General features: G+C 41.6%; 1 protein-coding gene across 1 annotated transcript in view; it reads right to left on the bottom strand.

Moving 5' to 3' along the window:
- Positions 1-14,124, bottom strand: part of FRAS1 (Fraser extracellular matrix complex subunit 1) — a 176,530-nt gene that overhangs the window by 89,125 nt on the left and 73,281 nt on the right. The window contains exons 8-13 of the mRNA XM_074867089.1: positions 13,390-13,491; positions 13,095-13,286; positions 8,831-8,920; positions 7,174-7,321; positions 4,717-4,860; positions 4,261-4,395 (exon numbers count right to left, since the gene is read on the bottom strand). Of these exons, the coding sequence (XP_074723190.1) occupies positions 4,261-4,395; positions 4,717-4,860; positions 7,174-7,321; positions 8,831-8,920; positions 13,095-13,286; positions 13,390-13,491 (811 nt within the window). The remainder of the gene's footprint in view (positions 1-4,260; positions 4,396-4,716; positions 4,861-7,173; positions 7,322-8,830; positions 8,921-13,094; positions 13,287-13,389; positions 13,492-14,124) is intronic.

Here is a 14,124-nt window from a genome sequence, read left to right as displayed (position 1 = left end):
TCAAGTCTTCTAGTGAGGCAGCTGTTGAGTTAAAATTGCATGTCTTCCTAGATGGGGGGTGACTTCTGGGGTATCTCAGCTATGGAAAGGCTACAGTGAGAGAAGTAAAGATGAAGTACAACCTACCAGAGGTCATCAGACCTTCTGAGAAGCTGCAGTGAATTTGGCAAACTGATATGAAACAGATCCTCTGGACTCAAAGCTACCAGACAGAGACCAGGCCCAAATTGCCTCTCTGAGACAGAAAGGGACAGAAAGGGAGGGATCTAAATAACGGAGTTTGGAAGAAAGGAAGGAGAAAGACTGCAACCCGATTTTTATCAAGACAGCCACATGTAGCATTTGGAAGCAGTGCAAACGACTCAAAGTACAGGATCGGTAACAATTTCCTCAGGTGGGCCAACAAAAAAAAAAAATGCTTGCAGCAAGAGACTCAGCTCTGATGTGCTGCTCCAATCACTAACTCTGCTATGCAAGCTCCCCCCAGGAACAGGCGCCCCACACTCCTCTGACACAGCTGTTTCTGTATGCGAGGTGGCAAGCACCTCCAGGAGTTATCAGCTGCCAGTCTCCAGATGACAAACACGCACAGCCTGATTCATGCTCCTACAGATACAATCCTTCACTTCTTGTGCTTGCAGTGACAGGCACCAGGCAATTTATTTTCACATGTCTCGAGGACTTTTCTGTCATAAGTCCAGCAGCTACTAAATCCCAGCCAATATCTCCACTCCGTTTGCTATCAGATGGTACAACTGCAGCTGGAGTCGTAAGCAGTGGACCCCAGCCTGTAGGACCTGGGTTCATGCAGTTGGAACAGCAGCCCCAACCCATTCCTGCCTTGTGTTTATACACACTCACGCACACGCTGCCTGCAGAAGTTTTGGCTCTTTCAGCACTGGATTGCTGCCAGACCCAACAGTTGCTCCTCGCCCAAACAGCCAGTCACCAACTCCACTGAAAAAGCAGGGAAAAAAGGAAGCATTCGATGAGCCACTGTCAGCTAAAACATCTTTGCCTACAGCAACTATGTGAAAATAAATCAACAGAAGTGACTGCAGCACCAGGAAACTGTTTTCACCCTTCCTGGCTATTTTCAGTTTAGATTTGTAGGGGCCATTTTGCATTGTCTCCTCCCTTCAGTGTGGATACTGGACTTACATGCAAGACCCTGCAGCTTAACCAGACACTGCCACTGAAGGAAAGATGTTCAAAAGAATATAGTTGCCCTTCCAGTTGCAATAGGGTGTGCAATTACTTTGCCTTAGCTGACACAATGGTATTCATTAAGCTGCAGCAACATGTCTTTCCAGAAAATCAACGTTAAACAGACAAAACTTCCAAGGTCTCGCTTCTTGCTTAAAGCAAGAGCACTCCAGTGGCTCCTGAGCCAACAGGTCGTTTTCTCTGCTCTGTTACTCCGGAGTTGCAGGGGTGTAATGTAGGAGTCACATAGAAGTGACACAAGCCCAGGCTTTTAGCAGATGAGAGGTCCTGCAAAGTGATGTTTCTGTTTTTCATGATTGACAATAAGTCAGAGAATCAATTAAAGATCCACTCACCAAACTGTCTCTTATCTTCATCAGTGCAGGTACAACATTCCCAGGTTTGATGACAGCAGGAGGGCTAATGCAAATGGCATCCCAGCAAGAACAGTAAGAAGTCACTGCTTGGCTTTGGGAAAGCACAGATGTGGTCTGACTGCTCAGTGCTGTGCGGTACCATTAGCCACTCCTAATCTGCCCTCCTCATCGTGAGCTGGGCAAGCTCAGCTTAGTCATGTTCAGTCGTTTATCCTCAAGGTAAGCCCCCGCAGCCAGATACGGCAGAGAAAAACAACAGGTCATGAATAAAAATCCAAGTGCTTTGCTACAGAGTGAGCCGGGTCTGTTAATGTCAAGTTACACGTTTCAACATTAGCATTTTGGGAGATCAAAGCAGAAACACTTGAGTTCTGCCTAGGCTTTTGAACAATCTTGAAAACATAAATAATTAAGTTAGAAAAATGCAGTGAGAGCACTGAACACTGCAAGTCCTTCGAGCCCTTCTGTTCTACCAGGCAGACATCTTTTATTTTTGCTTTCCTTTACCTTTGGTGGGGGGTTTCTTAACTGTTTCCACAGCCTATTTCTGACAAGGAAGACTTTATCTACCACTCTGCTCTAAGCCTGATACAAACTGATCCTTTATCTTTAAATACACTGCTACATAACTGAACCCATCACCTTTTATTCTCAACTTTATTTTCTCTTAATGGTTTTAATACTTTACAGAAGCAGGTGGAGGGATGGGGGCAGGGAACAACCCTGGTGTAAGATTAAAATAGGGCAGAGATCAAACAACTGTATTCCAAAATTCAAAATAGATTCAATTAGACCAGATGTTATAAAACATGAACAAAAGGCAAGACTAATTCACTGTGTTTGTTACAATGCAGACAACAGGATGGAATAAGAAACCTGGTCTTACACGTCTTTTTCATCTCCAGAGCAAATTCCTCAAGAGTGAGTTTACTGGAACTATAGCAATTAACACAGTCTAGTTCATACTTTCTGTGATTTTGTAACACGCTTATTGTAGATGTTAAAATCATTATGAGAAAAATATTTCTGAACAGTCTAAGGCTCATCTGGACAATCAGATTAGAGATTTGTAAAAATAAAAAGGATACAAAGAAAGAGTGAATGGCAATGAATTATGGACTGTATCTGAAATTTAAGACTTTCTCCACTGGTTTGACTTTATGCAGAAAATGCAGCCAGGCAGAACTAAAGCAAATTGGTTTAATTCCCTTGAGGAAATAGGAACAAATTTTCCCAGCAACTTTCAGCTACAAGCATGCGTGACTGCAAATTTGGATGGAATGTACAATCAGTAATCTACAAGCCAGTAATAAAATGAAACATTAGCCTTTCCCTACTGCTTCAGCAGTACATGGGCACTGCCAATTAAAACACTAGGAGCAGGTGGAAAGGAAATGGTAAAATAAAACTAAATGAAGTATAAGATTATTTGATACTTAGGTCTATAAATTCTTTTGGACTGGGTCTCTCTTTTCTATTTATACATGCACAATGGGGCCCTAGTCTATAGTCACTGCTGGAGGACAGAGGTTTTTTCAGACTTTCAAAACCTGAAACAAATGGTCAGGTCTTCAAGGCAAACCACTTCAGAAAAGAAAGCTGGACTTACAATCTAAAGTGCCTTCCCCTGAAATCTGCCAAAAGCGCTAAACCTGTATTTAATTTTAAGCAGGAGGGCTAGTTCCAAAGAAATTTAAGTGAAGGCTCAAGAAGTTAAGCATGTGCTCCACCCCTTTGCTGAATTAGAGCTGCAGAAATAATTAGAAGCCTTCTAAAAAGGCAAACACCAAGAGGAGAAAAGTGTTAACTTTAGAGAAAACAATTAAACTGTCACGATGAAAAAGCAGCTGTCTTACAGTCTTGGAAAAGTACAAGTATTTCAGAGGAGCAGGGAAAGCTCATAAAAGCACTATCATAGTTCCATCAAAGAGAAAACTGTAACTTCCTAATCTTATTCTCGGTCTTCCAATTGCTAAAATAGAGGGTTTAGACACATCCCAATGTTTTATAGAATTACTAATTTTTTGTAAATATGTCTCCTGAGAACAGTTAGTCCAATCAACTTTCAGGAAGAATGCACCATATGAAATAAATGAATGGCAAAATGAAGCAAAAAAGTCTTTCAAGAAGTATTTTCTGTGCACTTTTCTGAGTTCTGTCAATCCTCCATCCCTCCAAGCAATTTTCTATGCACCTCCAAGTACTGTCTCCTGAAAGGTCTGGCATTAGCAGCTGCAGTTAGCCTGCACTGAACTAAAAGAAAGCTCCCACAGATCAGGCCGCCAGACATGCCTCAAGGTGTTATACCTTTAGTAAAATTAGTGCATACAACCTGTTCTGTACCCTTAACACCATAAAAACCAGTCACATTTCCAAAAGAAAATTCTGAATTGAAAGAGGACGAGGGTGAAAAAATGCAGCGTTCAAAAGCAGAGAGTTTTATTCCAACAGAACTGATCCGCTGAGGAATTTTAATGAATATTTCCCTAACCAGTAATCAATTTTACGCTGTGTGACTTAGTTCCTCTGTTCACTCCTTCATTTACTCTACGGTGAACATTAACACCTATGTCAACAGCAGATCCCTCAACAGAGAGTGTATCTAATAGCTTGGGTAGAGTTTCTGTCTGCTGTTCTGCTACCACAAAGCATTGCAGTCTTTTTTGCTCTGAGTTACCTGTGCAGAGGAGCAGATCCTGAAAGTATCCCTTCCCACAAGAAGTCACACATTGCCCATTCTTCATTAGCAGGGACGTCTGGCACGAGGAGCACTGAAATCCACTGGTACAGGCTGAGCATGTTTCATTGCAGGCTTCCAAGAGAAAGAATAGAAAAGAAAGATGTATTAATCCTAAATGTCTTGATGCAGCAAGATTCCTCTGCTCTGACAAAAGGAGACGATTTTGCCTCATTTTGGCAAAAGAGTTTGAGAATTTGCCTTTTTCAAGGGCTTCCACCTGAAACCTCCTGAAGTCTTAATCCCAGGGTTACTATTCATTATGTGCCTGAACGCTTTTCCAAACAAAGCCCGGCCATCTCTTTATAATAAGCCTGTGGGATCCTGCAAACAAAAGCACAGCAAGGCACAGAGAAGACAGTCATCTGACAGGGTATAACCCCTTGCAGAAATTACCTAAGCAAATCCCCCCCTCCTGGTAGAAGCCAGTCTCACACGTCTCCACGCAGCGCCCATTCTGCAGCTGCCTCCTTGTGTCTCGGCAGGCATTACAGTGATCGAAGGACTGAGAGCAGGTTAGACAGTCTGGGTGGCACTCAACTGGCACAAAGAAAAGACATAGGTAAAAACCATCAGCAGTGTTTTCAATTAGGAAGGCACAAAACCATGCATACTCCAAAATCAAAGTGAAATTCATTACTTATTTCTGTTGGTGGTTCAAGGTGTGTTAGTTTTGGAGTTGTTTTTTTTCCAAGATTGCATGAAAGGGGTAAATATTATATTGCTGTATTCTAGTATGCGAAAAGTTATTACACAGACTCGGATTTTCTAGACTATTGATAAAAAGGATATTCATTGTCCACATGGTTTTCTCAGCAGTAAAAACTGTAAGCCATCAGGAATTAATGGTCAAAAACAACCTGAATTTGAGTTTTCTTCAGTCAAATCCTTCAATAAGTCAAGACCATCTATGCCAGGTCAGAGTACAGGTGGCAGACCACTCCCACTCCAGTCAAAAGCTTTATGTCACAGCACTGTAGCAAGCATTTCCTGACCACAGCTACTTTGTCAAATGGCATGGCTGCTCCCTCTACAGAGGCCAAGAGAAGGACTACTTTTGCTTTACTACTGAGATACTTTTGCTTGCTGGAAGAGACACTGCCCCGAAAAGTCAGCAGAAAGGATCCCAATGCTGAAAACTCTCCTTCAGTTATGCTAAATAACCTGCAAGTTTCCAGGGAGATGTACCTAAGGAAAGAATCAGGAATCGAACTACAGAAGACATACAGAAGGTAACAATGAACACACAGCAATGAAAAGAAGAAATGAATAGGAGGCTCTGTCTCTATCCATTTCTTTCCAATAACTTCCCAAAGGTATATGCAGCCCCATCCTTCCAGTCAGACAATGAACTGTCTACTTGGAGTGGTACACAACAGACACTTTTCCTCTAGGTACAAAAAAATTCTCACTGCTCCCAACCCAAATGTTCTCAGTGAGAGGGCATATTTGCTGGTCTTAACATAAATACAGCTATGCTTAGGGCTATATGCTTTACACTGGCTGAGAATGAATGGGTTTTCTCTGCCTGCTTCCCCCGGCACATCTGTGAGAAGCAGCAATAAATTTTTACTGGTTTTAATGAAGCAGATGCGTTAGGGACTGATGCTGTGGGCTCACAGATTGAACTGCTGCAGGCTAGAATTTTGCATTTGTTTCTCATCCCCTCGAATGCAAAACAGAAAAAGACAAAGGGAAACAGCAGGCTTCAGTAAAGGAAACTTCTATTTACCTTTCAGGACACAAAAATGCAAGTTTGGCTCTGTATGTCCAATACCATGACTTCAAAAGCCTGTCTCTTCCAGAATGCTACCATTATGGAAGCTAAATGAAGAGGCCAGATTTTCAAGGGTAACCAGTACACAGTGGCACTTCTTGATAAGAAGGAGAACAGAGGGGTCCTGAGAGCACTTTATAATCTGTCTCCTCCTTAGAAGCCTGTGCAGATGCTGTTTCCCTTTTGAAAATCCAGGACAATTTTATCTGAACTGTCCAAAACCCATTTTCCTCACTTTTCAATTTGTAGTGCTTTTCATTTTTATTAGCATGCAGTAAATAACAAGCTTTAAAACATTAATATGGCAAATGTGCCAAGGCACTCCTGCAAATGACAGCATAATTAAACGGTGAAGCTATTTTCTTTTTACTGAGATAAAACATTAACTGGAGCACTCTGATAAAACCAAAGTTATATGAATGCAACAAGAAGAGCTACCAACATGAAAAATCAGGTAACCACAGCTAAGGCCTACTATGAAATGTAAATCAAGGAGAATGACAATATCCTGGAGAAAAATGAATTTATATGCAAAATTAACATATAAGCTAAGGCTATCCTAATTTTTCCAAATAATTATTAACTGTCAGCCATTCAGCCCCAGGTGAGCTTGTGGCATAACAGTGTAAGCAGGTTCTTTCTTCTTTCCACTCCCAAGAAATAATTAGGCGCCCATAAACTCCAAAACTCATGTTAGGATTCAGAAAGGAGCAGTCCCTTGCCTTATAAAACTCATGTTGAAGAAAAAAGAAAGACAAAACATTTCCAAAACACCAACCCCAAGGAGAAACTCTTTTGCCAAAAGAAAGCTATCATTTAAATCAGTGGAGGTCAGTGGGGGCCTTTGGACGGAGCTCTAAACCTCTCTAGGAACCCTAATTAAATTATATGGAAACCAGTTAATTAGCAACTGAAAACTGAAGACAAGTCAAAATTCAACACAGGTATCAGACCAGTACTGAGGAAATGAGGGCAGTAGGGATGTCAGAACAATCCCTGTGCCAGAGGTGTCTGTGACACACAGGCTCTCACCCAAGATGAGTGACAGTAAGAAACGGTTGATGCTGGGTCTGTACCTGACTGGCAGTGCGGGCAGCAGTCACCTTTTGCCTCAACAGCCAGGCTGCCCAGCGGGCAGGGCGGGCAGGAGCGCTGGAAGCAGGTCACCTCTGTGTCCCGGCATTCACATTCTCTGCACGGCCCTTCTTCCCATTTCTCTCCGTTCTGCACAAGAAACACCGAACGGCCAGCATCAGTAGTGAAGGAGAGCCTTTGCACAAAGTGTTTTTGCTGTGCCTGGAAATCTCTGGGTAAATTGCAAGGCTGTATCAGTGCTCGTAGTAAATTAAACATTTCTGGGACTGTTTCAGCACTGAGGCCTGCTGACATGGGACTGCGCAGCTCTGTACCATTAACCCTCTTGCCCTCTTTGTCTTTCCAGAACAAGGCTGCCTGCAAAGCACCTACTGAGAAGAGTCCTTGGTCCGTGAACACCTGAACACACCCCTTCTCAGAACTCCCTCCAAAGCAGGGTGGTTTTCAGCTAGCAGTAAGTCCTTTCTACTTCTTCACCTCCCTTCGTCTTCTCTGACTCAAAGCATTTTCTCCTGTCTCCAAATTTTGCTGCCTCACTTGTCCACTTCTTTTTCACAGCCCGGTAACAAGTGCTTGAATCTGCTCCGTATCTGAACAGATAGATCTCTTTCTAACTTTCACAGTGTTTTGTTTCCTCTACTCCTCTCTTCTATTGCCTGGTTTTCCATCACCAAGGACTGGTGAAAACACTACAGACATGAAGAGGTATCACCGGCTTTCTTCAAAACTACCCATTGCACCTGATGCCTGTCTACTTTTACCAGTCAATGGAGGGGAGGGAACTTGCATCCAGTGTTCCCCTCCCAGGACCTGCATCCCTCAGAAGGCCACCGAAGCTGCCCTTAGTGGCTAAGGCTCTGCTGACACCACGTGAGGAAGTCAAAAGGCAGAAAAGAGACAGCAAGCATTTTAATGCCCATAAAGCTTTTGTGCCAATTCCTCTCTTAAAGGGATAAAGCACAAACTGGAATAAACCTGACACCTGAATATGTTTTACCTGACTTGGGTCAGAGAAAAGAGATCTGAGGAAAGAAAGGGAAGTATTAGCATTAAAAAAACCAAAACAGTATTAAATTTCCCATTTCTCACATCTGTTGGCAAACAGCAGCAAATAGCTGCAGTCCTCATCTGTCAGAGCAATGAAAAGTCCATTACTGGTATATTTAAACCAAGATACTTAACGTTTTCTTTCTGTTTAACTTCAGAAGGGAAGTTCCTTGAAAATATTCATAAAATAACAAACTCCTGTTGCAGTAAAAATTATAATCAGTGGGATACATAGGCAGAAAGCTATACATTGCCCTAGCTCTGTAGCTTCTACTTTATAGGATTAAAGTCAGGCATCTTTAACTCCATGAGATGTGCAGGAAACCTAGGAGTACATATATTAAATATTAAAGGGAAATGATTGATTATACAGCACAAAGGAAAGAAACTTAAACTCTGCAGCAGATACACACATTATTAACAAGTGTGTTCTGTAAATTGTAAAAGCAATCTGCAGACAATACTAATGGATATTTTTCTGCCACACTTGCAAATAATATCCTTCTCAGAACTGGGGAGGGAGAACCAATTCTTCCAAATCTTCATGAGCAAAACTCACTATTATGTGCTCCAAAGTACCAGGATACTCACAGCTTTGGTATGTTCTTTGTAAACACAGTAACTATTACTTGAAATACATTCAGGACAGCACTTCCCATCTAAGTGAATTAATTTTTCACCCTGTGAAGAGAGAGGTTGAAGCAATTCAAACGGAATCAACACCACCAAAAATACTGTGGAATGCAGAGGCAGAACAGCTCTTGCCTTGGAATGCAATCTTCAATATCTAATTTCACCTTATCTTCTCTCTATCCTACTTCATCTCTGTAGGTACAGTTTGAAAAATGTGCTTAGTAAATACTGCAGTTGCAGAACAAACCTCAGAAAAGGCCAGGAAATTTAGTGATAAGACCATTACTTCATCCTTAAATCCTGCAGAGAAACCCTCCCCCCCAGTATAATCCACTGCAAGTACAGAGAATAGAAATGACATATTCTTACTGTGGATCACTAGGATTTTACTGGACCACTGTCACGATTTCAATGCATAGAAGCTTACCTTCATTTTGAATGTTGAACTTTTTTTCCCCAAGAGAATTTCAAAGCACATGCTCTATTTATTCTAGATGGAAAAAGCCTGTTCTTTGTTACAACTGTACAACTCTACAGAATCCACTTAAATATCTTTGGTTTGAAGATGTAAGTTTAGCAGCAGGAGAAGAGAATAAAGTGCTCTAATCTGTCACAACTTTTTGTGCCCAAGTGGAAGCTGAATATTTAGAGAAGATGGAGACTCTGTCCTAGGGAACCAGGACACAGCTCAAAAGAAACAGCTTTGATTTCCTGACCTGCGTAGCTTTTCTGGACCAGATTCTCATTCACTGTAAACACAGGCAAGGTAATACATACTAGTCAGAAAACAGACAAATTAAAGTTACAAATTAATGGCTAAATTAGATTTGTTGCTGATCTGCACCAAGCACTTGTTTAATCTATGCCCATTAAATGTCAATGTTAATATCCATCCCAAATATCAGTGGGCATAATCCTCCTCGCCTTGCAACCAGGCTGATTACTTACCTGTGACAAACAGAGAAGTCATGACCATTCATTAAATGTTTGCGAGGGGCTCACATACCTAATGAAACCACACAGCTCACACCGGTTTCCATTTCAGCATGTTGCTGCTTTCTTCCAATGGCTCACAAAATTCAGCTGAGCACCAAGTTTACCAAACAGCTTTGCTGATTTACACCAACTGGGCACCTGTTCCAGCAGTTACTCCAGGGTATTTTTCACTGTACCACACTAACACACTCACCAATTTCTGTATGTGAATTACTTTAGACATAGACAGGGCAATAACAGTGGTCACTGTTAGTTTCACCAAGGTGGAACAATTAAGCCAGGCCACAATCTGACAACCCTCATGCATTTCTGAGAATGGGTGAGAGAGGAGAAACAGTACAGTTCTTAGTCACTGAAGGACCACACACAGCCTAAATCTCTCTCTGCTGGTTCTATACATTTTTGCTCTTAAATTATTACTTCAGAATGCCATTGGCAGTGGTTGGATCTCATGTCACTACTATGTACTGTAAACTCCCCACCCTTGCCCACATCCCCACCCACATATATAAACACACACTATAGGAAAACTGAGAACAACTAGCCATGGAAAATGGCTCACCCAGCCAAAAAAATGCAACCACGCAGCTCTGCCAAGACTCAGAAAAGGGAGAGGCTACGTGAGATAACTTGTGGCTTTGCTGAAAAGAGATTCATCATATTCCAGGTTGAGAACGTGAAAAGGCAGTGATGGACTGGGAGGCAAAAAAGAGAAAAAAATGTTTCACGCAACCTCTCTCAAACATGTACACACCTACATCCACATGCACCATCCATAACTCTCAACACCCTAGCTCCATTTCTTCTAAATATCAGAAAGAATTCTGCAGCTTGCTGGCTGTACAGTAGTCACACTGCACCCTGCAAGCTCTTTCTTACTGATCCTGTAGTTTCTAGGGCTGGCAGGACTGCTAGCATAAATACTCCATTGCCAGCCTACTCAGGTAGGCTGCAGCATCCCCTGCTAGCACCCATGACCCATCCTCCCCTGAACAACACCGCAAGTGTGCTTACTCAGCTGGGGTGCTGGCAAGTGCTCCAGCAGGATTATTTGATGCTCTGACAGTTTGAATGGTTTTGGTCGAGTGCATCCACTTCAACATCCATAGCTAACACAGCCTGCCACATAACTTGTATTCCTAGCTCATCAGTAACCTGCTGAAAAGGGCTTTTTGAAGATTAGGTCAGAATCATCACAGACACTTTCATTTGACAGTTGCTGGACAGGTTTGTTTGAAAGAGATTGTAAGTTAAACCCCTACCCTAACCTCACGTAATGCTGCTATACTCTGTCGAGCTGTCTAGGATTTGCAGTTCATATCTGTGGCCTCATTACAGTTTAAATAGGACGATGTGACTAGAAAATTAATAGTGCTTTAATGAAGAGATGAATTCAAATGCTCCTAGCTTCACATCAGCTCTGATTTATTGATACAGGTGCCTAAAAAACAGACCTGCAACTCAAAAAGAACAAAGCAAAGGAAAAAGAAAATATTTCATTTGCTTTTTGAGTAAATATTTTACTGTAATTAACTAACGCATACCTTGTACTACTGAGGTAAACTATGACTGAACATGGCTTGAGGAAGCTAGTTTATCTTAAGGGAAGCCATGCAGAATAATAAATCCTTGGGCAAATATCTTTTATCAAGTGGGACCATAACTCTTGTCTACGACAAAGGACACTGTCTTCCTCCTTCTGTCCTCCTAGCAATCACATTTCATTCAATTAAAAATTGCAGCAGTTCACACTCTGACAAATAATACCACTTTTTAGATGCTTGAGCTTTCACATGGGTGGTTACCTTTGAGAGCCTGAGTTTGAAAAATTGCTGCGTAAGTGATAATTTTTGAACCCCCAGGTTTGAACCCTACATGTTAACATCTCAAGCTATTACTCTCTAAAATATCCCTGGCTTTTCTGAATAATGGATTCTTTGTCAGTACCCAAGATATGAGCATGAATATTAAATAATTCTCCCTACTGAGCCATGACAGCATGCCATCATCATTAGTGTAAATGATCCAATTTACAGCCATAAGCATGCAGGAAGCTGACTGAAACAGATGCAAGTGCACAAGATTTTATGATAACCATGACTTTCCACCCAGCAAAATCTCTCCATGCAGTTTAAGGTCAGCAGCAGCACTACAGCAGTGACACAAGTTTGAGTCCTATGGTCAATGCATTTTTGCTATTTAAAAGGCACAACCTCAGTTGAAAAAGCATACACTTTTATTCCTAGATACATCCTCTCTGCATGATCATCATTTGGGACCCCGTGTGTGGATTCTCACTTTTTTGAACATTCATTAAAACAATCTAATCCAGTGAATCCAGTATGTCCAAATTTTAGCTGGACTTCAGACACAACACAAGGGTGCTGCTACTCAAAATTTAGCACACAGGCAGGCGCCAAAAAAGCGTTGCCACTGAGAGAAAACTCAGAAGGCTACAATTCCTTCCCTTCTCTTCAAGACACTGTGTAATAGGTATAAAGTAAATAATAGCCCACCAATTAAAACAGATGATACAGTGACAAACAACACAGAAGTCTTATCCCACTGCAAAAAGGCAATTCAAAACATAATTGTATGTGTGTGTCTGTCTGTGTGTGAAGCATTCAACCCTATCCAATGGATTTTGCGCATCCACTATAGAGCAAATATAACAACCTGTGGGGGAGGGGTTAGTTTTGGAGTAAATAGCACTGGGAACTTACCAGCTTCACTTCCATGCCAAGAATGGCATGGAAAAAATGGAGATAAGTGGAACGCTGACTTTCATATCCAACTACCTTACTGAAGCCCACTGTAACATACAGAATGATGATAAAAGGAACATTTCTTAAGCTTTTTACTATCTCTGACCCGTATGTCTCTCACCATGCCCAGCTCCTGGAAAAGCTGGTGGTCACTGAAACCTCTGAGCATCTGACCTTCCATTATAGCGGCAAAGAATAGCATGGGAGGGAATCCACGTTAAATTAGTCACTGATTCACACTGGCTTGTTTCACAATGCAAGCCCAGTCAAACTTGAATGGAAAATCCAAAGTTTACTCTGCTTTCCTGAGAAGCGTTTTCAAGGTAATTACACAAAACAAGCCCCAAGAGAAGGGCGAGTTCTTTGAGGGTCTCAAGATGTCAGTCAAGAAAAAAGAAAAAGAGAGGGGAAAAAATGACAAGCTTGACAGATACGTCTTGAAAGAAGAAAACCTTTCTTACCTTGGCACACTTCACTTCGGCACACTCTGCTTCCTGGCAAGTGACTTGCCCTTCATCACACACGCAGAATTCACAGCGAGTACTATTCCACATCTCACTGTGGTACCTGACAGTGCCATCATAGAAGCAGTTGCCCTTGGAAGACACACACTCCTGACAACACTTCCCAGGATGCTGCACTTTGTTCTCCCCCTACAAAACATCAGCAACCATTGAGCAGGACTGTCTGAACCCGCTGGCATGGGCACAGTGATACGTGCAGCCAGAGTACCAGAGGTGAATGATTTTTAACTACCTTCTCACAGGTAATAGTGTCACAGGTCTCTCTCAGACATCTGACTTCTCCTCTGTGACATGCACATGCAGTGCAGGTATTTTTTTTCCACTGTTCACCATGCTGTTCAAAAGGAACATGTATACAATTGTTAAACACTTTTCATAAATAACCAAGTTCTTTCCAGAAATCTGTGCTGCTTATGGAATATGATGGCTCCTTCTGTATGTCTGTATCCAATAATAAACTTTTGTTAAAAAATGTTTATCTCTACATGATCAGCAAACAGGAAGAAGAGGTATGAGGTCTAAATGATGCTGCGGTCTGTATTTCTGATTAATTGCAAGACAGTGACATTGGCAAGGCCTTAACTACTATTATTAGCAAAACATAATCATCAACAGAAAATCCCACATACTTAGATTCATTAAATAATGCATTAAATTATTTCCAGATGATACAATGAAAGCTGTAAATACTTTAACCTTCACCAATGATTTCTGGCTTTCCTTCTTCAAAAAAATGTGAAAAGAAAGTGCCTAATCTGCTTCACCTTGCAAACTTCCTTTCTGCTTGCCAGTGATTTCTTACCTAGTTCTAATTTCTTTCAACTTTCCTGGCTTTCCAGAAAGGGAAAAAAGCAATGGTTGTACCAAGCTATCAGTGTTGGCAGAAAATCAGATGTCGGGGAGAAGGGAAAGAGAGATGTGCCAGAACTTGTGAACAACTGCCTTTTGGTGTGGCTCATCAAAGGTT

This window comes from Strix uralensis, chromosome 4 (genome assembly GCF_047716275.1).
Source record: "Strix uralensis isolate ZFMK-TIS-50842 chromosome 4, bStrUra1, whole genome shotgun sequence".
In the NCBI taxonomy this organism is placed as follows: domain Eukaryota; kingdom Metazoa; phylum Chordata; class Aves; order Strigiformes; family Strigidae; genus Strix; species Strix uralensis.
This window is presented reverse-complemented; position numbering and strand designations above follow the sequence as displayed.